At 40.7% G+C, this 22955-nt stretch overlaps 2 protein-coding genes across 2 annotated transcripts; one reads left to right on the top strand and one right to left on the bottom strand.

The window, feature by feature from the left end:
* The first annotated feature begins 5828 nt into the window (after window positions 1-5828).
* On the top strand, window positions 5829-9942 carry LOC112236950 (heterogeneous nuclear ribonucleoprotein A3). The gene is made up of 11 exons (XM_024405568.1): window positions 5829-5931; window positions 7367-7489; window positions 7574-7720; window positions 7806-8016; window positions 8108-8194; window positions 8296-8364; window positions 8453-8506; window positions 8605-8742; window positions 8864-8992; window positions 9085-9155; window positions 9260-9942. The coding sequence occupies exons 1-10, from the start codon at window positions 5926-5928 to the stop codon at window positions 9138-9140; spliced, it is 1020 nt and encodes a 339-aa protein (XP_024261336.1). The 5' UTR covers window positions 5829-5925; the 3' UTR covers window positions 9141-9155; window positions 9260-9942.
* Window positions 9943-14875: 4933 nt separating this feature from the next.
* On the bottom strand, window positions 14876-22671 carry nfe2l2a (nuclear factor, erythroid 2-like 2a). The gene is made up of 5 exons (XM_024405578.2): window positions 22441-22671; window positions 18678-18953; window positions 18319-18411; window positions 18018-18197; window positions 14876-17449 (listed from the first exon to the last, which is right to left on the bottom strand). The coding sequence occupies exons 1-5, from the start codon at window positions 22480-22482 to the stop codon at window positions 16199-16201; spliced, it is 1842 nt and encodes a 613-aa protein (XP_024261346.1). The 5' UTR covers window positions 22483-22671; the 3' UTR covers window positions 14876-16198.
* Between the last annotated feature and the right edge of the window lie 284 nt (window positions 22672-22955).

The following is a 22955-nucleotide window of genomic DNA, read 5'->3' on the forward strand; positions in this document are numbered from 1 at the left end:
ATACAAGAAGACCATTGCTTTATGAGGATGTTTAAGTAAATTGCCTTGTCTTCCAAATCCTCTGGAGGCTTTAATGTCCTAGGAAGACGGAAAGCAGGTCAAAGTAGATTAAGCAAAAAAAACAAAACGTCTTGCTTTGTTAGTTCCACAAACACACAGTCACTTTGTGGAAAACTAATATGAACATTGGATTTGCACATCGCAGGCAATTCATTTCAATGCAGAAAATCTGAACCGCCGAAGGAAAAAATAACATTCCGTAAATGATATACAGCCTGTTTGGAGCAAAAGGTTAAGGGACCGGTATCATTGGCGGAGAGTAAAACTTCTGCTTTTCCCAGACAACTTGGAACAGCAAAGAAGACATATTCCACATTCAATAAATGGTATTTTCAAAATACAGACATCAGTGTGGAATCAGTTTTTGGCATAGCAGGACACCAAACTCATCAGCCAAAAGAGCAATTCCCTTTTGTTGAATATTTTATGCAGACCTAATAAACATGGAGTGTACATGTGGAGCCCAATGGCTCTGGTAAAACCATTGATATGAGACCATGTCTTTGGTGTTTGGCCTTGGAGGGGAGACCATGCTGAGCTGTTTATGAGCCTCTTGAACAAAGAATGTACAGTGATCTGACATTCCATAAACTTTAGAAGGCATTTTATCGATGATTAATGTGATTGTCAACAAATCTGCATGCAAATTGTGGGAAATGTCGAATAGCCCTGGGCTACAGAGGCTCTAGACCTGGACTAACTCATAAAATTGTGAGGTGTGAAAAGCCACACAATTTTCCCTTATTAGAAACTATTAACTCTTTGCCTAAAGCTAATCTGATTATCTGAAGCTTGTCTGTCATCAGTAGCTCTCAGCCAAGGTCTACAGTTTAGTTTGCAGATCACTCATATATTCACATGACACACACACACACACACACCCCAAAAACAATGCCACAAATGCTACCTTTAGCTCCCAATAAGTTGTTACACCATTAATTCTATTTTTATTTGGTGTGATTTACACCCATTTCCTCCATGCAATAGTACAGGAAACAGATGCTAGGAATTGTTATTTTCCTAAATTCCTGGGAGATTCTGGTCAACACTGATGTGCGGGCTTGGCTTTGTACTCGCATGAGAAGGGGTGGTAGACAGTGACTAAATTGACTCCCTGGTTTCCCTGCTCTGATGCTCCATTTCCTCACAGTTTCCACATGCGTATGTCCGTTTGCCCAAAGCCAGGTTGGCCATGCTTTATGGCAGGCTTCCCTCGCGGAACAACCGCTGCGTTTTCCCAGGACAAGGTCAAGACTCGCCCTCTGCTTCTGCTGCGACAGACAGGTGATGGGTGTGACGGCTGTTCCCACACAGAATATGAACTGAATACAGATACATAGAAGAAAGTGGTCGACATACTCTGTTAAGACCCAGTTTTAGGGTGAATCATTATTAAAAAGAGAAATAATTAAAACACCCTGGAATATTGTTGTGGGTAAATAAAACCACAGTTTGTAACAATTCTAGTTAGTTTAATTACGAAATGTTCCTTGAGCCAGGAAAAAAAAATACTTACCTAGGAAACATTAAGGACCTATTACTACTGTTTATGATGTCGACGAGGATTTTGAAAACAAACGATGTATTGTAGGCTATAGCTTCCAACCGTGTATACAATAGGTCAACTGGCTCTCTTGGAATGTGATTAGGCTACAGCAGATATTTCATAGAATTGATATATGCATATGAAAAGTCTTATGGGACGCTTTAATCAGTTGTTGTATTTTTGTTGGTGACCCGCTCTTTGATGGTGTGCACAGTACGCATTTAGAGTGTGGCATCAACCCAATGATAATACTCCAGCCACAAATCATTCATTTTCATGGGCAAGAGCGCCATCTAGAGGAGTTTTGACATTTAAGGGAATGTTTTGACATAGCCTGCCCTATATCTATGCAGAACCCTGCTGAAAATGACAGACACTACTACCTGTTATTGTGGACCATCAAAAGTGTACACAGTGATTTTGAAGCCAATTTGTTCACCAGTTTTAGTGATGGTTCAGTCACGTATTAATGTTGTATTACTGAAAAAGCTGTTGGAATAATCATAGGAATTGCAGATCGGCACATAGTGCCATCTACTGGTCCAATAAGCAATCAGGATAATTTACACAGTATAATTTACTGACAAAAAAATAATAGGTTACAATAAATGAATTTATTCCCCCACATAGCTCAACTGAACGCTTAACATAACAAAATGATTTTTTTACTTTGATTCATACCAGAAGTATGAATAAGAGCCCAAGTCTTCAAGGCCAATGTCTTTACCTCTTTTGGGGAGAAAAATTCAACATGACGGAATAGATGTGGTGGCCGAAGATTCTGCATCTCAACGGTTTAGTTTGAAAGGAATTGACCAGTTGCATGAATGCTCTACATCACCTCAAGATACAGTTGGCAGCAAGCTCCAACTGTATCTGAAGATTTACTGGATAGGAAGCTTTTGCTGACGGGGGCTACTATTACCACAGATATATAGTAAAACATTTGAGTTCTAAAATGGTTATAAAACTTGTATTAAATTATTGTGTTAAGTGCTAGCTTTAAAACCAAAGAGGATGTAATTCCCTTCTATTCCAGGAGCTGGTTACATCATTCATTTGTCTGCCAAAAAACATAATCTAGTGCATGACTGGACAGTTGGAAGGTAGGTAGCCTAGTGGTTAATGCATTGGGCCAGTAACAGGAAGGTTGCTGGATCGAATCCCAGAGATGACAAGGTAAAATTCTGTCATTCTGCCCCTGAGCAAGGCAAGGTTAACCCACTGTTCCCTGGTAGGCTGTCATTGTAAATAAGAATTTGTTCTTAACTGACTTGCCTAGTTAAATAAAAAAAGGCAACTGTGTAACATGTTTTTATGACAGACTATATATTTATCTGCAGGCTTTTAATGCATTTGGTTAAAATCCTTAAAAAAAATGGTATTAAATGAAATTCAAATGTGTCCTTTTGAACAGTGATTGGGTCAATTATAATTGAATTCCAGTCAATTTAGGAAGTAAACTGAAATGCCAATTCTCTCCAATGTTTTTCATTGACCAGAATTGACTCCAAACCTGCTTTAAGTATTTTGATGCTCAGGCACTGCATGTCATATGTACCCAACTTTGTGCAAAGAAGAGCATCATCTTAATGTGGTATTTACTCTGCGAGTTTGGGCTGTGATAAACTATTAGTCACATACAATGCGGATTACCCTTGATGTCCTGCAACAAGATGAAAGATGACAAAAACACGTCACTCCTAGAATGTTTTATAGAACCCCAGATTGGGAGAGAAAATACTCCCACCTGTAGCTGGTAATAATGTGTGGGTTGGGTCAGTAGTCTGTGATATATCTCAGTGTCAGGGGGCTGTCACCCCATGTTCAGAGAATATGGGGTGTGATCAACAACCAAACAAACATGCTGTCCAGGGGTTGGGGCAAGGAGAAGTACACAGAGCATCAATCAAACTCCATCTGTGAGGAGCTGATACCGCAGCACACACATGCCTCTACGCTCAGCTCTGCTCAGCTAACCTCCCTCAACACCCAGCCCGCTTCTGTTTTGTGCTATTTCAGTTCAAAATTTGTGATAGAAAATAAATACAAATTAAGAGGTTGCTGGTTCATACATTCCTATGCTTTGTCCAAAGCTTACTGTCAAGCGCAGAGGTGCCAAGAATACACCAACGTCAAATAGACAAAGTTGGAAAATGCATATGTAGCATCAGGAGAAAACAAATTATTCAATGTGTTCTGACAATGGTCACGTCACTCCGTTGAAGTAATGTTGAGCCCAGTGTAAAGCCAACTCCTGTTCCAGGCCTCTAAAATGCTTGTTGTGAGCGTTTCCTCCTTCAATCGCACCAGGGTATGACTGACTGCCTGGTTTTTGACAGCATGAATTCAACAAATCCCCTCACATCTGCTGCTCCCCTCAAACAGCAGCGGTTGGCATGGGCTTGGACTGGGCAGCAAGACATTGTTTATGACTGCTGGGCTATCCTTGGCTGTTCCCCCTGCACAACATTTGATCAGGCGTTAATGTTTTACTTCTTAGCTGGTGCTATGGGCAAATGAGAACCCCCCAAAAAAAAAAAAAATCAATGCCAATGTTACAGATTGTTCAAAATCAATACAAGACAGAGGCTTTTTCCCATTTCGATGACATTCAGAAAAAAACAAAATAATCATTGAGATCTATAGCCTCAATAAAGTAACCATTGTTGCGGTAGCATGCAGAGTATTTGCCAACTCCTACACCCAAAGGCGAGAACTCCTGGTACCAAACAAATAAAATTGTATTTGTCACGTGTCAAATACAACAAGTGTAGACCTTACTGTGAAATGCTTATGGGTGGCCATTTGATTCATTGTTCATCAGTCTTATTGCTTGGGGGTAGAAGCTATTAAGGAGCCTTTTGGACCTAGACTTTGCACTCCAGTACCCCTTGCCATGCGGTAGCAGAGAAACAGTCTATGACTTGGGTGACTGGAGTCTGACAGTGTTTTGGGCCTACCTCTGACACCGCCTAGTATATAGTTCCTGGATTGCAGGAAGCTTGGCCCCAGTGATGTACTGGGCTGTACGCACTACCCTCTGTAGCGCCTTATAGTCAGATGCCGAGCAGTTGCCATACCAGGCGGTGATGCAACTGGTCAACTATTACTGTTCCTTAATTTAGGGAAAGCTCTGAAGCAGAAATAATGTTACCAGGCCTCAATCTCATTACCAGTTTAATTAAGAAATAAATGTGCTGGAACAAACACAGGTGATATGCAATCGACAGTATCAGAGTGAAGGGTGGAACACGGGACTTATTTCATTCAGGGTTATTCATGGCTATAGAATCCTTGTTTTCATCCATTGTAACTGTCTTAATAAAATGCTACGCTATAACAATATAATTAGTCTCTGTAGTTGGAATGATCTTTTACTTAAAAACGGTACAATAATACCATCTATAATATAACAACACTGTAATAACCAAAACAAAGACATACCACACTACAACTCTAAATAGGCAATAAATAGAAATGAAGGTTAATGACAGTGAAATATTGTCATTTTTATTGGGGCTGTATTTTTTCCTGGCACCCTGTAATGGTAATGCCAGACATTATTCCATCCAATAAAACAGTACATGGATACTTGTCCAGATCTGATTTTCAACAAGATTCTATATTTATGGTGAAGCAGCTGATGGCAATAGCATATTCAAGTTGTACTGTCCAATGTCAACACTGACAGTGGTCAAATCCAAAACATTAACTTACGAGTATTCAGATACACATTTTAATGCAAGTGCAAATTGTCTGCTATTTTAAAAAGTGTTACAAATACTGAAAAACAGTTGCATTTCCCTTCATTTTATTTTAATAAAAAATATCTGTATTCATGAACCATACATCTGCAACAAACAAGTTAAATGCACAAAATATTTATTTTGCTTTGTAGTTATGGAAAAGTACGGAAAAACCTGGTTAATGTCTAAGGGAAAAACAATCAGCTGTGGCTATTCTGGTACATTGCCTTCAGTGTCCACTAGATAGCAGACAACTTCTTTGTTTCACATGGCACGTACACGGTATGATTAGCCTACAAAGTCATCACAAATGTTAAAGATTATACATTATAATAAAAATATTTCACTTGTATCATTGGACATTTAAATAAAAAGGTATACTATGCAGCTGAATACATTTACTCTGAATGATTGATCTTAAATCAAATCAACTTGCCAGGCCTATCCGGTTCATTATGGTAAAACCGATCCTGGATCAGTTAACGACTGCACGACCAGTTCAGACTTCCTATCACGTGGTGCAGTAGCTTCCTTTCTTCTCAGAACCAAGGAAAGAGAATACTTCGCAAAATGGAGGTGATAAATATGTTGATTGTTTATCGGTGTCTGCATATATTTGCGTTGCACGTAACAATGTAATGTGTATTATGAGCAAACAGGTCTTTGAAAATGATGCAGCGACATAATATGCACATGATTCTAACAGCATTTTTAGGAAGGCAACATTAACGTTAGCTAGCTAACGTTAGCGCCACTGCGTTTCTCAACATTTGGCTAGCAAAATTATCATGCCAGTCAGAGTTCTACGGTTACAGTGTTGCAGTTTTTTTTGTTTATAGAACGTATCCACATCAAACAAGTACTTGGATGTATCATTCAGTGGAATACATTGGCCAAAATTGTAGGTCAAGCCTTAGGTACAGATTGCAACACCAGACAATGTGATGTAACCCTCAAAAATTGGTATCCGGTATACTGGGTGTTACAGGTTAACGTTGGGTAGGTATAACGTTACTGTTTGGTGTAACAGAATTTTCGACCAACCTTAACGATTCGTCGAAACCGGGGTCTCATAAAATGTCATTGTCCAGTTGCAGGAGGTCTGTTTGAATTTAGGAAATGCTCTGTCATAATAAAAAAATATTTTGCGCCATAAAGGAATCCAACAATGTGAGGCGTGTGTACGCCGCCATCTTGTCTTTTTCAAGTCTTCATTCATTGATTGAGGCAGGTGGATCCACCCCAAAGTGCCGCATGTCATGACAGACACCTGTCTCGATTAACAAGAGAATACTTGAAATGGACAAGATGGCGGAGTACATGTGGTTTGATTACTTAATGGAGTCATTTTATTTTAAAAATGGAGAATGTTCTAAATTCAAATGGACAAGGACATTTTATGAGACTCCAGTTTCCAAGATTCTAAGACCATATTGCTAAATTTGGTCAAATTATGTGCTACACCAAACGGTACCAAACCTGTAACTCCCAGTATAATGCATACTAAACAATGTTTGGTTAAATCACATTATCTGGTTTTACAGTCTGTAGCTAAAGCATAGACCTAAACTGTAGGACAGGCTATGTATCCCAATGAATGATACATTGAAACACTTGTCGAACTGTGGAGACATTCCATCATTCTACAAATCAAAATTATTGTAACTGTAGAACTCTGACTAGCACGATGCAATTTTCTAGCCAAAAGTTAGAAACGCAGCTGTGCTAAAGTTAGCTAGCTAGCATTTTGTCACTACATCATTTTCAAATACCTGTTAGCTACATAATATTTGCACTATAAAATGTATTTTTATAACACTTATAAAGTGGCAACTGATTTCCCTAGAATGTCTTAGAGTCTTGGCTAATGAGAAAATTCTAACTTGATACATTTACACTAAGATATTGCAATCTAGGTTATTACAATGTAAAATGTTTGAAATAAGAGTCTGTTATTCATACAATTGCATTGTAGTGTGACATGCATACCTGTTTTAAATAATTTTAACAGGGTCATGAACATAGGGAGCCTGAACAGCTCAGGAAGCTGTTCATTGGGGGCCTAAGTTTTGAAACCACTGAGGAAAGTTTAAGGATCCATTTTGAACAATGGGGAAACCTCACAGACAGTGTGGTATGTATGCATTTCACAAGTGTCTGGTATTTACAATGCATTTATATGAGGAGTAATGTGAGCTAATACGTTGGTTTCATGTAGGTAATGCGGGACCCAAACAACAAGCGCTCGAGAGGGTTCGGCTTTGTAACATACTCCTGTGTGGAGGAGGTGGATGCCTGCATGGCAGCTCGCCCTCATAAGGTGGACGGACGTGTTGTTGAACCTAAAAGGGCTGTATCGAGAGAGGTAAGTAAACTCTGCTTCACATTGATTTGCGAATGTCAAAATGTGACAAGTGTGCGCTCACTGCTCAGCTTTTCTTCTGTCACAGGACTCTAACAGACCGGGTGCCCACCTGACAGTGAAGAAGATATTTGTTGGGGGGATCAAGGAAGACACACGGGAGGACCATATCAGGGAGTACTTTGAGACCTACGGGAGGATCGAGACCATTGACATTATGGAGGAACGCGCAACTGGGAAAAAGAGGGGATTCTGCTTTGTCTCATTTGATGACAATGACACTGTGGATAAAATTGTTGGTACGTATGGGGTTGTTGTCGCTTTGAATTGCTCATTTTTAAATATCAGTAAACATTCCTTTGCTGAGGATTTGCCTTGTTTTCTTTTCAGCTCAGAAATACCACACAATAAACAGCCACAATTGCGAAGTCAGAAAAGCACTCCCAAAACAGGAAATGGAGGCGTCCAATCAGAGGAGTAAGCATAATAACCCGTCTTTATTTGTCCAAATGTTTGAATGTTTTAGAGTGGCACATATAGAACATACTTCAGGGTCAATATTGGCATTTTCTTTTTAGATAGGGGTGGTGGCTCTGGAAACTTCATGGGCAGAGGTGGTAACTCTGGTGGTGGCAACTTTGGGCAAGGTAAGTCCCTTTTCCATTTGATATGTGGATACATTTGGAACCGTAATCCCACCGCCAATGTAAATGGAATTATCTTGTGTGTTTACAGGAGGCTACGGTGGCGGAAGAGGAGGGGATGGATACAATGGATACGGTGGAGAGGGTCAGTATTTACGTAACGGATCATCAGATAAGGAGCGGGAACTTGACGATGCATTTCTAAAAGAGAGCTTGCTCAAATCTGAGCGCTTTTCTGTCCAGGTGGAAACTACAGTGGGGGACCTGGCTACAGAGGTGGACGTGGTGGCGGGTATGGGGGAGGAAGTCCTGGGTATGGTAACCAGGGAGGAGGCTTTGGAGGAGGATATGATAACTACAATGACAGAGGCAACTTTAGAGGTACGAACACCTGTTTTAGCCTGTATATATTGTCATGCCACATAATCTGTTTTAATGAGCTGAACCCACAGTAATTGGATGTGACGACATTATTCTAAAAATAAATCCCTGTGACTCGTAGGGAACTTTGGTGGTGGAAGGGGTGGAAATTACAATGACTTTGGCAACTACGGAGGACCGCAATCTAGCTATGGTCCCATGAAGGGGAACAACTTTGGTGGCAGAAACTCTGGTGGTGGCCCCTATGGAGGTGAGTATTCTCTCGCTGAGCTGGATGAGGTGACGTGCTGTCTGATGTTGTGATGACACAACCCTCATCTGTCAATCATTTGTTTATTCCAGGTGGCTACGGCTCAGGCGGTGGAAGTGGGCATGGCTACGGCTCACAGCGATATTGATACTATGACGCTCGGGTAAGTTCCGTTTGAAAACACTGAGCATACCTGACTGTATAGTACAGTGTGAGCCCACGCAACACTAGAATAACTATTTGTTTTATCCTGTATCCATTCAACAGGCTTCAGTTCTTAGCAGGAGAGGAGATGAGCAAGGATTTGTCAGGAAAGCTGCAGGTTACTGTACTTTTAGGCAGTCGTCTGAAAGCATGTAGAGGAACAGAAGTCAGAAAGTTATTGCAGCTTTAATGGGAAACTAATCCTAAGAAAGACTGTACACACAAACTATAAAGTGCAAGGGTGTAGCTAGTACCTTATTTGTGGTAGATGTTCCCCCACTTTATAATTGTTCCTTTTGTGCATCTGAAGTGTATGTATTGTTGTGCCTGTGGAATCAGGAGTTTAAAAAAAATAAAAAAGTATTTCGAACTCCAGTCAGTTTTGAATAGTCCTACATTTATTTTGCTGTAGATTGATAGATTTTCTATGGTCTTCTCATCTTTGTCGTTTTTGAAGAACTTGGTCCTGTCAGAAGGGCCTGTACGCATCAGGCCATCAAATAAGCTAGAGCTGTCTTTTTTTTCTTTTGAAGTTAATATGATTGCAAGTCTTTGTATCAAGTGTATTATGATCTGTATTTCAAGAACCCCATGTATTTTATTAGTGACAAGTGGTTATAAGTAGTGCAGACAACAATTTTAAGGAAATGTGTTTTACACTACTTGTATGCAGTAAACAGAATTCTAGATTGTAAAAAATATTTTGACAAGTGGAAAAAAGTTTAATAAAGTTGTGTAGTAAAGTCTTTTGAAGTATAGTGCATCATTGGCTCAGAGAGATTGAAGGATTTGATTCTTGTCATGTCCGTCATCACTAATCAAGTGTAGCAAATCAATATCCTCAGAAGTATGTTTTGTTTTCTCTGAACTTTGAAAGATTCATTTTTTCCCCTGCCTGGATGGAAAGGGAGTCTTGGCTAGTCCTAGGGCGAGGGACACGCATCGCCTAGCCAGGATTGCACTAGTAGGATTGTTACAGCTACAAGCCACTTCAGTTGGGCCTCAGCGGGTCAGTATGGAAGATTGCAGAGTGTTTTTTCAGACAGGACCTCTTCAGTCCCAGCACAGTGGACATGTCAGCATGTTGTGAGAAAAAAGAGAAGGCAGCACCGAGAGCCACACCCTTGGAGGAAAGCATATTCTAGCAAAAAAAGTAACTAGAGTTCCTGGACACTTAGAGATCCTGTTGAGTTAGATATGGCAGTTTACCAGGAAGTTCTTACTAGCTTTCAGACCTTACAGGGGAAAGGGAAGTGAGTATTTCACAAGCAGTGGTAACATAAAGAAGATGCAGGTAAGAGTAACCACTTTGCTTGGTTTACAGATCGTGAAAGAAGCATTACGACTACTCTTAAAGGCTGAAAATCTAATGACACGATTACATGGACATTTCTGGATGGGTAAGACTTAAGTAAATCTCAAAGTATACTGCAAGTTGTAAGACTGCACACACCAACATTCAAATAGGGGTGAACAATTGCTGTTGAATATGGAATCCCTTCTAAGTCAAATGGTACCATTCACTACCTTTTTGGTCATTTTTAAAGATCTCATGCATTTCTTGCACAGCTCACTGATCTCTGGGAGTCTGCAGAACAGACTTTACATTCACGCAGGCTTACACTACAGGTATCTTGATATTTTGCTCTGCATCATTTTAAAGATTTTCTATACATCGCTTTGAAAGGTAACATTTAAAAAGTGTAACTTAATTAAGGATGATGATTTTTTTCACCCCCTGGTCAGACAAGGTAGGTATAATATATTCTAGTTTGAATAAATTAATCCAAGTATGCATGTCTATTAGATGTGTTTCTTGAATAAAGACCTCTCCTAAAAGGAATTAGTGATATTTTATGTACAGTACCAGTCAAGGGTTTGGACATAACTATTCATTCAAGGGTTTTTATTTATCTTTACTATTTTCTACGTTGTAGAATAATAGTGATGTCGTCAAAACTATGAAATAACACATGGAATAATATAGTAACCAAAAAAGTGTTGGACAAATCAAAATATATTTTAGATTCATCAAAGTAGCCACCCTTTGCCTTGATAGCTTTGCACACTCTTGGCATTCTATCAACCAGCTTCACCTGGGATGCTTTTCCAACAGTCTTGAAGGAGTTGCCACATATGCTAAGCACTTGTTGGCTGCTTTTCCTTTACTCTGCGGTCCATCTCAATTGGGTTGAGGTCGGGTGATTGTGGAGGCCAGGTCATCTGATGTAGCACTCCATCACTCTCCTCCATAGTCAAATAGCCCTTACACATCCTGGAGGTTTGTTGGGCCATTGTCCTGTTGAAAAACAAATGATAGTCCCTCTAAGCGCAAACAAGATGGGATGGTGTGTCGCTGCACAATGCTGTAGTTGCCATGCTGGTTAAGTGTGCCTTGAATTCTAAATAAATCACCAGCAAAGCACCATTACACCTCCATTCTTCACGGTGGGAACCACACAAGTGGAGATCATCCGTTCACCTACTCTGCGTCTCACAAAGACACAGCGGTTGGAACCAAAAATCGCTAATTTGGATTCATCAGACTGTCCATTGCTCGTGTTTCTTGGCCCAAGCAAGTCTTCTTGTTATTGATGTCCTTTCATAGTGGTTTCTTTGCAGCAATTTGACCATGAAGGTCTGATTCACGCAGTCTCCTCTGAACAGTTGATGTTGATGTGTCTTACTTAAACTCTGAAGCATAAATTTGGCCTGCAATTTCTAAGGCTGGTAACTCTAAGGAACATATCCTCTGCAGTTAAGGTAACTCGGGGTCTTCCTTTCCTGTGGCGAGCCTCATGAGAGCTAGTTTCATCATAGCGCTTAATGGTTTTTGCGACAGCACTTGAAGAAACTTTAAAATTCTTGAAATGTTCCGGATTGACTGACCTTCATGTCTTAAGGTAATGATGGACTGATGTTTCTCTTTGCTTATTTGAGCTGTTCTTGCTATAAGATGGACTTGGTCTTTTACCTAATAGGGTTATCTTCTGTATACCCCCCTACCTTGTCACAATGCAACTGATTTGGCTCAAACGCATTAAGGAAAGAAATTCCACAAATTCCACAAATGCAAGGCACACCTGTTAATTGAAATTAGTTCCAGATGACTACCTCATGAAGCTGGTTGAGAGAATGCCACGGGTGTGTGAAGCTGTCATCAAGGCAAAGGGTGGATACTTGGAAGAATCTCAAATATAAAATATATTTTGATTTGATAACACTGTTTTGGTTACTACATGATTCCATAGGTGTTATTTCATCGTTTTGATGTCTTCACTATTATTCTACAATGTAGGAAGTATTAAAAATAAATAAAAACACTTGAATGAGGTGTGTCCCAACTTTTGACTGGTACTGTATGAAAAGTGGTTTGAGATTATCCATTTGTTGAGAACGCTGTGAATACTCTATGTGAAGCAAACATGATCTCTTTGTTTTGTTAGCCGCAAAGCCTCCGAAAAGATTGGTTTGAGAGAGGGCGGAGAAAGAAGGCTTGGCGTTCAAAGGTAATGTATGTGGGTGAAAGGGCCTGGAACTGCAAATACTACAATGTGCAGTGCTGTGCTTTTTTTCCAACGTGTTTGTTCACTGGACCTTTTTGAAGTCGTCATGCATGGTTCACATGAAGTGTAGCTGAATAATGGAGGTAACTGTTATAGACCTGAATAAATGCAGTTGGAACCAGAGCCGTACAATGCATTCATAAAGTATTCAGACCCCCCTAATTTACACACAATACCCCATAATGACAAAGCTAAAACAGGTTAAGACATTTTTGCAAATGTATTTTTTTTTAAACGTATCACATTTACATAAGTATTCAGACCCTTTACTCTGTACTTTGTTGAAGCACCTTTGGCAACGATTACACCCTCGAGTTTCTCCCATTCTTTGCAGATGCTTAAGCTCTGTCAGGTTGGATGAGGAGTGACGCTGCACAGATATTTTCAGGTCTCTCCAGAGATGTTCGAACAGGTTCAAATCCGGGCTCTGGCTGGGCCACTCAAGGACATTCAGAGACTTGCCAAAGCCACTCCTGTGTTGTCTTGACTGTGTTCTTAGGGTCTTTGTCACTTTGGACATTCAGAGACTTGCCAAAGCCACTCCTGTGTTGTCTTGACTGTGTTCTTAGGGTCTTTGTCACTTTTAGACACTTTCTATTGGAAGGTGAACCTCCGCCCTAGTCTGAGGTCCTGAGCACTCTGGAGCAGGTTTTCAACAAGTATCTCTTTTTACTTTGCTCCGTTCATCTTTCCCCCGATCCGGACTAGTTTCCCAGTCCCTGCCTCTGAAAAACATCCCCACAGCATGATGCTGCCTCAACCATGCTTCACCGTAGGGATGGTATTGGCCAGGTGATGAGCGGTGCCTGGTTTCCTCCAGATGTAACGCTTGACATTCAGGCCATAAGTTCAATCTTGGTTTCATCAGACCAAAGAATCTTGTTTCCATCGTCTGAGAGCCTTTAGGCAAACTCCAAGCGGGCTCTCGTGCCTTTTTACTGAGGAGTGGCTTCTGTCTGGCCACTCTATAAAGGCCTGACTGGTGGAGTGCTGCAGAGATAGTTGTCCTTCTGGAAGGTTCTCCCATTTCCACAGAGGAACTGTGGTGCTCTGACAGTGACAATTGGATTCTTGGTCACCTCCCTGAGCAAGGCCCTTCTCCCCCGATTGCTCAGTTTGACTGGGCATGCCAGCTCTAGGAAGAGTCTTGGTGGTTCCAAAATTCTTCCATTTAAGAATGGAGGCCACTGTGTTCTTGGGGATCTTCAACGTTGCAGAAACGTTTTGATACCCTTCCCCAGATCTGTGCCCGACATTATCCTGTCTTGGAGCTCTAATTCCTTCGACCTCATGGCTTGGTTTTTGCTCTGACGTGCACTGTCAACTGTGAGACCTTATATAGATAGGTGTGTGTCTTTGCAAATCATGTCCAATCAATTAAATTTACCACAGGTGGACTCCAATCAAGTTGTAGAAACAGTTCAAGGATGATCAATGGAAACAGGATGCACCTGAGCTCAATTTCGAGTCTCATAGCAAATGGTCTGAATATTTACGTAAATCAGGTATTTCTGTTTTTTATACATTTGCAAACATTTCTAAAAACCTGTTTTCGTATTGTCATTGTGGGGTTTTGGGTGTAGATTGATGGGGGAGATAGAATAAGGCTGTAACGTAACAATGTGGAAAAGGGGAAGGGGTCTGAATACTTTCCGAATGCACTGTATATTTAGTTAGGACTACTTGTATAATATTATTCAAATTCTAGACATTCAGTTACATAGCATTGTTTAAATTCTCCCCAATGTTAATGGGGCGCTAGCATGGCTGTAATAGAATGTTGAAGTGTCATGTCTGGTTGGAACTATGTTTTATTTAAGTGTTTTAGCTTTCACAAAATATTTTTATAGATTTTAAAAGATTCAGTTCATAATATTCAAAACTAAGTTTAATGTACATCATGGGCTTTCTGTTTTGTGGACAATAAACAAGACGATTGAAAAAAAAAAAAACGAAGGTCTAACATAGATCAACCCAATAGCTGTTTTGATTACATTGTGAATGGCATTTGAATCCGTGTAAACCGTTTTGGTTTGTTCTGTTTTGAAAAACACATAGTTACGCAAATCCCAGTCAGCAAAGTCGTTATGTTCATCTGGCATACATTGTTGCATACTATCAAATCCAACTTTATTTATTTAGCAAAATTCTTACAAATGCTTTTCAAAGTGCTTAAATAAAATTAAAGGTGGAAAGATCAAACGTTTCTATGCAAATATAAAATCAGGATAGACATTAAGAGTAAAATAGCAGTGGATAGGAAATTGAATGCAGAAAAAGCATATAAAAGTTCCTAATATTGGTAAGACAAATAAAAGCACTTTAGTTAATAGCATGGATAAAATGGTATGTCTTAAGACAAATCTTAAGAATCAACAGTTTTCGATGACCTAAGATCCGGCAGGCTATTCCAAAGACCAGGACCGTAGTGTCTGAAGGCAGCCTCACCTAAAGTTTTGGTTCTGACATTTGGAATGACTAAAAGACCAGTGCCAGAAGATATATCAGACATTAAAAGCATATCAGACATGTATTCGGGTGCAAGGCCATGTAGTGCTTTATAAATCAATATAGATTGTGTTTAGGCTGATATAAAACTGACAAAATTGAATTGTTTATTTCATTTTATAAACTGGGTCATTCGAGCCCTGAATTGGCTGACAGCCGAGGTATGTTTTTATTTTATTTAACCTTTATTTAACTAGGCAAGTCAATTAAGAACAAATTCTTATTTACAATGACGGCCTAGGAACAGTTTAGGGGCAGAACGGCAGAGTTTTACCTTGTCAGCTCGGGGATTCAATCTAGCAACCTACCGGTTACTGGCCCAACGCTCTAACCACTAGGCTACCTGCCGCTGAAAATTATATCAGACGGTAAACCACAGGTATGACAAAACATTTGTTTTTACTGCTCTAATTACATTGGTAACCAGTTTATAATAGCAATAAGGCACCTTGGGGGTTTGTGATATATGGCCAATATACCACGGCTGTGTCCAGGCACTCCGCGTTGCATCATGCAATATATCACACCCCCTCTGGCCTTAAGCAGAAAAGGGTCAGAAGATACAAAATAAACGGAGCTGCAAATCAAAGAGTAAAGTTTATAAAACAGACTTTTAAGTAACAGTGATTGCAACAATATAATTTGCATACTAAAACATGATATATACAATTCACATTTTCATATCTCAATAGCAAATAATGTATAAATCTATTTACAAGCAATATCAGTAAAACAACCTTAGATGAAAGTGGAGACCAGTACAAAAAAACTAAAATGTCCAAAATATTATAAAGGCATTCAAGGAGAGTAGGCAAGGACTATATAATAGTTCTGCTATTTTACTAACGCTTAAAGCCAAGCATCTACAACGTTATTCTTTGCATAGTATTATTACTAATGCAGTACCAAGTAGTAAAGCAGAGAAGTGCTAGTTGTCATTTTTCTTGAAAAGCATTTTTTTAATGCGGGGGACGAGGAAGACTGTGCCATCGGTGGTCTGCTGGAGGGAGTACTCGGACGGGGAGTAGGGCTTCCCTTCCTCATCCCTCACTAGACTGAACACCTCCAGGTACAGGGTGTTAAGCTCCTGCTTCATCTGCCGCAAGCTGCTGTAATTCTTGGTCTTCTCTCTCTGCAGTCGCTCCTTTTCCTCCTTCAGTGAGTCCAGGTCATACTCCAGCTCCACGATGTTCTCCATCTTGCGTTTGCGGCAGTTTTGGGCAGCCACCTTATTCTTGCCCCGCCGGCGGATGTCTCTGACCAGGGCCAGCTGGGCCTCGTTGAGCTGGTGCTTGGACATCATCTCGTTGAAGTCGTCCACAGGCAGGTTGATGATCATGTCCACAGTGAAGGGGATCTGGAGGGCCTTGGCACGCTGCTCGTCTCTGGAGAGACGCTTCTCGGAGCGTCTCCTCTTCTTGTCTTTGGTGAAGGGGGGATCGTTGTGGCCTGTCTCCTCATCTGGCTCTGTCTTGCCATGTTTGGGCTTTTTGTCCTGCTGCTGAGCTGACACAGAGGGAGAAGTCTGGAAACCATCCGGTTGGAAAGACAGTGAGAACATCTCGGAGTAGTCAGACTCTGCACTCTCAGGGTTACTGTCCATCTCCTCCATGTCTGAATCGCTGTAGCCACCAAAGGATCCGTCCCCATACATCGATTTCTCAGGGGAGCTAGCATGTGGACTTGCCTCCACAGACACACCTGAGTCCGAATCTGGAAATTCTGGCATTATCTCAGTTTTGTTTCCTCTGTCAAATGCTTCTCTCGGAGAAAGGTCATGTAATTCCATTGGTGTAAAAGTAGGCTTGTGCGATATCTCTGCCAAGGAGTTACCTCCATTTCCTTGGCCACAAGGCAGGGTGACACTGGTCACTTTTGTGTTGACAATGTCTTGATAAAATACATCACAGAAAGTTGCTGCACTGAAGTTAGTATTTAGGTCTGGAGCCTTTAGGGTCATCTGATTGAGGTGGTCAAGAGGAGCCATGTTGGGAAAGCTCTCCTCAAAGGCGTTGATGAATTCAGGTGGGCAGACCTCTGCTGCATTTGACGCCACCTCTGCCAGGTTGGGCAATGTGTAGAAGCTGTAGTTTGGATCCTGCACTTCAGGGGTGGTGTTAGTGGGCAGATATCCTCCTGTCTGATCCAGTGTGTCCTTCATTTGCATATTCAGGCATTGCTGGAAAACAAGATTCAGAAGAGTCACAACAAATCCAGTAACCCATGCAGTTTATCAGACGTCAAGATGTAACATTATAGTAAAATGCAGTATAGTACCATCACATGGACTAGCTGTTGTTCAGCGTTTACTAAAACTTTGTTTCAAACCTTTGTATTTTATTCTCAATAGTAGTTGAAACTTTGCACAGGTTCAATATTCCAAATAAATTGCGAATCCTTAATTGATTAACATCTTAGCATGAAATTTTGCACTGTACTTGTACTGTCCGTAAAGTATTTTCTGGTTTGTTTCCATGCTACTACCTTCATCCACTGCTAAACATTAGAGCGCTATTTAAGTGTTACCAAGGACACAAGCAGCTCTGAGGCAACAGTGCTCTGTGGAAACCTGATCACCGTGGATTTAGCTGTATTATCTGCTTCTGCTATGTGTCCCATTCAAACACACAGGACAAAGGTGAGTAGGTTCTCTCATGCATGGCTGCTGCAATCCATGCATTCTTTGGGTGTTTTTTTTACACCACTGAGCATCGTACCATTGAGATGGTAGAATCTGCCTATTGTACCTGCAGCTCAGGAAGGGACAAAAGCTCCATCCAGGCCTGCTCCAAATCTGGGGAGGTCCTCTGTGGGGGCTGGGAGGCTGGGAGGAGGGGTGGCTGGGTCAAAGCTGGTAGCTCACATGCCATGACATGGTTGCTGTTTGGGGCTGGCGCTACGGTGACGTCCAGACAGACGGAAGCGGTCTACAATACAAAAAAAGGGGGAGTGGAACACTGTAAAGGACCGGAACAGACATGAGATATTTTTTTTTTTAAATGTTTGAGGGATATATATTTTTTAATCTAAAAGTGAATGTATTCTTACAGCCGTAGCCTCTACCAGTGGGAAGGTCTCTGCCAGCAGCTGCATACATTCATCAAATGACATGGCATCTCCGTCTTCTGTGAAGCTGACATTCTGAAGGGAAAGATTCAAAGTATATGTAACCCCTCTTGCAAAAGAATAGGTAGGAATTTGAACAGAGTGCGCTACCTAGACGAAGGTCTTCACAGATTAGTTTCTAAAGAGACAAATCCACCAATGCAAAACTACAGAGCCACCTGTTTTTCCCTAATTACACTGGATGAGGTGGTTACCTAGCTACAGCGGAGCTGCACCCAACCCAGTGCAGGGAGGGCAGTGGCCAGCCTCTGACATGACTGACAGCTGTGTGTGTACTGTACCTGTGTGACTTGAGGGGATGCGGCAGTGGTGGCAGACTGTGGTGACTGGCTGCTGGGTGCAAGGCGGGGAACGAACTCCCCCGTCTCCTCATCCAGCTGTAGCTGAGCCAGCAAGGCCTTCTCCTGCTCTCTCAGCAGCTGCTGCCTCTTCTCCTCCTCCTGCACCCGCTGCCGCTGCAACTCATGCTCCTTCTGACGGTGGCAGTAGTCAAACACCTCTCGCCCTGCGCCCAGGTCAATGTCCTGCCTCCACAGGATGTCGATTAGGTCCACGTCCTGCCAAGAGACAACAGGTTAGACTGGAACTCACAAAACACCATACACAAGGAGATTGTGCACTAGGAACAAGGAAGTGTGTGCCTGCTGTGAAGTAGCATGGCTACTGGCTCTCGCTACAGTGCCACACCCCGTCCCTTCGGGTGTCTGTCCTACGACGACTGGCTAGAATGTAATGAGGAAGAAGCCGCCTGAATAATAGAGGAACTTCTCCATTTCCCCGGAGATCAGTCCCCACCCACAGAGTGCCTCTTAGCTGCTTTCCAGGCAGAGGAGCAAATAATTGAAAAGACAACAGGTCAAATGTAATATTGTTGCATCTCTGTCTGTTGTATCAGTAGCTTAGACCAAAAACAAATTAAATCAATGATCATTCTGAGGAGAAAAGTTCATTCATACAGCTTGAAATGTAATGTGGTTGACTTTTTATTTGATACACCACAATGCACCACAAGGTCACTACATTCACTACTGTATTTGGAGAACCATATTGCATTGAGACCTGGCAATAGAGTTTAGTACGGATATGTTCAGAAGAAGTGCTTACTGTATTCCACACTGGTGTATAGCACGTTTTATAACAAGATCATTTGGTCCTCCACTTCTACCTCACTGTGGCCGATGTTTATTAGCTTTCTGCGTGTAAATTCAGGAATGTCCAGAGATAAACTGTGCTGGTCTCCCTTGGGCCTTTTAACATCCATTACACAAACCTTATTTACAGAAGGAAGTGTTTCACAAGGGCCTTAGGAGATTGCATAAACCAAACATTAGGTCACACTGAAAGCTCTGAGCATGTGACTGTTTGTTTCTGGGTAATAAAGGCAAACTATACATTCAGAGAGACTTGGTCACATGAACAGAACAGAGAGAGGACAGAGAGAGACAGATCAGATGACTAACAAAGCAGAAGTAAGTGTAAAGAGGATGTGGATTTGGAACTTTGTTAACACTGATCGATTTCAACTTAGCTAACTCTGTATCGTAAAAGGAATGAGCACAAGTAATTGCTTTGTTACTGTGTAGACCAAATCAAGTGTTAAACATGACCATTATAAGTTCAACCCATGACCTCTTATTCAGAAATGGGTATAATAAACAACAAACATTGGCTTTCTGTTTGTGTGCATCAGATGTGCAGTGCTGCTGACTACTTTTGAACCCTATTTGCCTTGGTCGTTACGTCAAAGCCAGCAATAGTCCATGACCGTTAAAGCCCGTAACGTCAGAAGGTCTGGTCAGGGTTATAAGTCCCACTATTAATCTTGGTCAGAGGAGTGAGTACACGCAACCATAAATTATGACTGTGTAGACGAGGAAGAATGGCCTAAACTGACCTAACAGCTGCTGGATGAAAGCAGCTTTTGTGGTCAGCCATGTTTTCTCCTTTCAAAAACAGCAGATTGAGTACATGTGTCATGCCTTTAGCCCACACAACTATCAGTTGCAGTCTAGAAGAGTGAAGAAATCTTGAAAAGGACAATGCCTTGTTCTTTTATAGACACCTTCATCATACAGGATCGATGAATTCTGTCATAAAAGGCAAATTAACTTTATCTAGTTTCATCAACACATTTCATAATCCCTTTTGAATAAAATAAAATGACTGGAGCCACTAAGCTTTTCATGTTGTCAATGACACTTCAACTCCACTCATTCATGCAGAGATGAGTGATTTGTGTACATTCACAAATCACTGATCCTCCCTCTCAAAAAAGGATGATGTAACTATTGTGAACGGAAGATGTTGACTTCCATTGGGACCATTTTGGTAAATTGTTTGGATGAGCGACTTCACTTTTTAAACTCAGTAACTATTTTGTTATGAACTATCTTGGTTGAGTGAAGTATTTATCCACAAAATACTTGTGAAACATTCTGGTTAGTTCACTGATATTTTGCAATAGTACTTGAATGTAATGGGAACTGGGTTTGTAAAAAGAAATGCTAATTTTCCTGGTTGATTCTGCAAGTTAGTGTAAATAAAAGCTCTTCCTTTTCCATTCTCAAACAACATCTCTTTGTTTGAATCCCAGACATACTTTGAGTAGCTGATTTTTCATCTCAGAATGTGCAGCAACTCAAACAACAGAATAAAAACACATTAGGGGTATAGACACCACTTTTAAAAACAAGCCGACCACCGATTCCAACAGTACAGGAATTAAGTGACAGTAAAACAACTGATTCGTGGACCTATATACATAATTCCTTTATACCTAAAAAAAAACCTCATCAAAAATGAAAAATGTTGTATATTAATTAACATACTTTTCCTTTGTCAAGGCAAATTGTTCAAAACACAATCAGATGAGTTTGGTTTTGGGATGAGGCCTTTACTCCAACACCATCTTTTTTTTCTCCAAAAAAAGAAACACATCCGGTTACAATCCTACTGAACATTCCTCAACGCAGGTTTACTCTTTAATCTAGGGGAACCTGTCGTCAATTGATTACTAGATTAACGTGTTATTATCTGTTTGTAAACCAAGGCCAGCTGCAGAACTACAACCACTTCTGTGTTATTATAATAAAGAATAGCCTACGCATTTGTTAATTTGACACAGTTGGCCATATGTCCAGAGAACCTATGTACATAGAAAAGAAATTCCAAGATTAGCTGGGACAAAGAGATGTTGTTTGAGAAAGGAAAATGAAGAGCATTTATTTACACTAACTTGCAGAATCCACCAGGAAATGGAGCATTTATTTACACTAACTTGCAGAATCCACCAGGAAATGGAGCATTTATTTTTTACAAACCCAGTTCCCATAGCTTACTACATTGAAGTGCAATCGTACAATCAACTGTATATATGGAGTAAAGGTAGGCCTATGGATGCCATCTACGGGAACACAGGATGGGGCTCTAGTGGCGCATTGGGAGATTCCGACGGCCAAAAAATAAGCACACCGGACATAAAAATAAATGGGCTGTCTGGGGAAAACTTTCGGCATCTTGGCATATTTTTTACCTGACAATAATTGCATCATTACACATATGGATTACGATATTAAGCGGATATTCAATTGTTATTTTTCGCCAAATTTAGTTGTATGCACCGGGCAGACAACCATCCATGACTTTGCAGAAATCTCTATGAACAGACCTGTCGACTACAGCGCAGAGACGGAAATTGTAGCCTAGTGCTAGAAACGCGATTGCAAATGTCAAAACTACAGCACAACAAGCTCACATATGATTATGATAGGCTACAGGCTAAGAAAGCATATTTACGATTCGTTTAATTTAATTAATTAAATAATATACGGATTATTATGGAAAATGCACAGTGGGTTGAATTTGACAGTTTGTTCATATCAGGTAACATGAGTGTAGGCCTTATTTCATTTCAATAGTTTGAACTATCCATTAAATAGTTTTTCGACTGTAGGCCAAGGAACATTTTATCAATATATCAACCTTGAGATGTTTTACAAAGCCTACTGAGTTGAATATAGTAGCCAATAACAACATAATATTTACCTGTTGACTAGGATTCATTTTATGCATCTCAGTTTCCATCATAGTGGATAGTTGGCTTGTCCCTTCGTAAAGAAAAACCCAATAGGCCTATATAAAAATATATATTTGTAATCCTTTACAGAAATATAAAATGGTGGACTATCCGAAGGCGAGGAGTCCGGCCCAGCAATGTTTTGACTATGAAGGAAATAGTGCTTCTAATCTTGTGAAAGTTTACGGAAAACCCCAAGCAGTCTGATAGCCTTGCCCACAAGTTGCGTCAGCCAGTCAAGGGCTCCGAGAGAGCTGCGCTGGGATCGTCCCACTCAACGTCCTATTGGTTCGATAAGGCCAGTTTGTGGCTGTGCTCCGGACAGCCAATGTTACATTAGCTTCACGTTTATAAACAAGTCATTTGTTATCTAACCTAAAAAATTAAAAGTGTATTCAAGAAGTGTCCAGATACATTTACATAATATCTGCCACTATAGATTCATGACACTAGAAGAGGTATTTTTGATAACAGCATCTTGGTT

This window comes from Oncorhynchus tshawytscha, linkage group LG03 (genome assembly GCF_018296145.1).
Source record: "Oncorhynchus tshawytscha isolate Ot180627B linkage group LG03, Otsh_v2.0, whole genome shotgun sequence".
NCBI classification, from domain to species: domain Eukaryota; kingdom Metazoa; phylum Chordata; class Actinopteri; order Salmoniformes; family Salmonidae; genus Oncorhynchus; species Oncorhynchus tshawytscha.

What these genes read in the sequence shown, in the direction of transcription:
- LOC112236950 (XM_024405568.1), top strand. An exon ending in TGACAGAGGCAACTTTAGAG is followed by an intron (nt 8,743 to 8,863) that starts GTACGAACACCT and finishes TGTGACTCGTAG; the next exon opens with GGAACTTTGGTGGTGGAAGG. An exon ending in TGGTGGTGGCCCCTATGGAG is followed by an intron (nt 8,993 to 9,084) that starts GTGAGTATTCTC and finishes TGTTTATTCCAG; the next exon opens with GTGGCTACGGCTCAGGCGGT.
- nfe2l2a (XM_024405578.2), bottom strand. Translation starts at nt 22,482, where the DNA reads ATGATGGAAACTGAGATGCATAAAATGAATCCTAGTCAACAG. An exon ending in CATCCCCTCAAGTCACACAG is followed by an intron (nt 18,412 to 18,677) that starts GTACAGTACACA and finishes CTTTCCCTTCAG; the next exon opens with AATGTCAGCTTCACAGAAGA. An exon ending in TGTCCCTTCCTGAGCTGCAG is followed by an intron (nt 17,450 to 18,017) that starts GTACAATAGGCA and finishes CTTGTTTTCCAG; the next exon opens with CAATGCCTGAATATGCAAAT.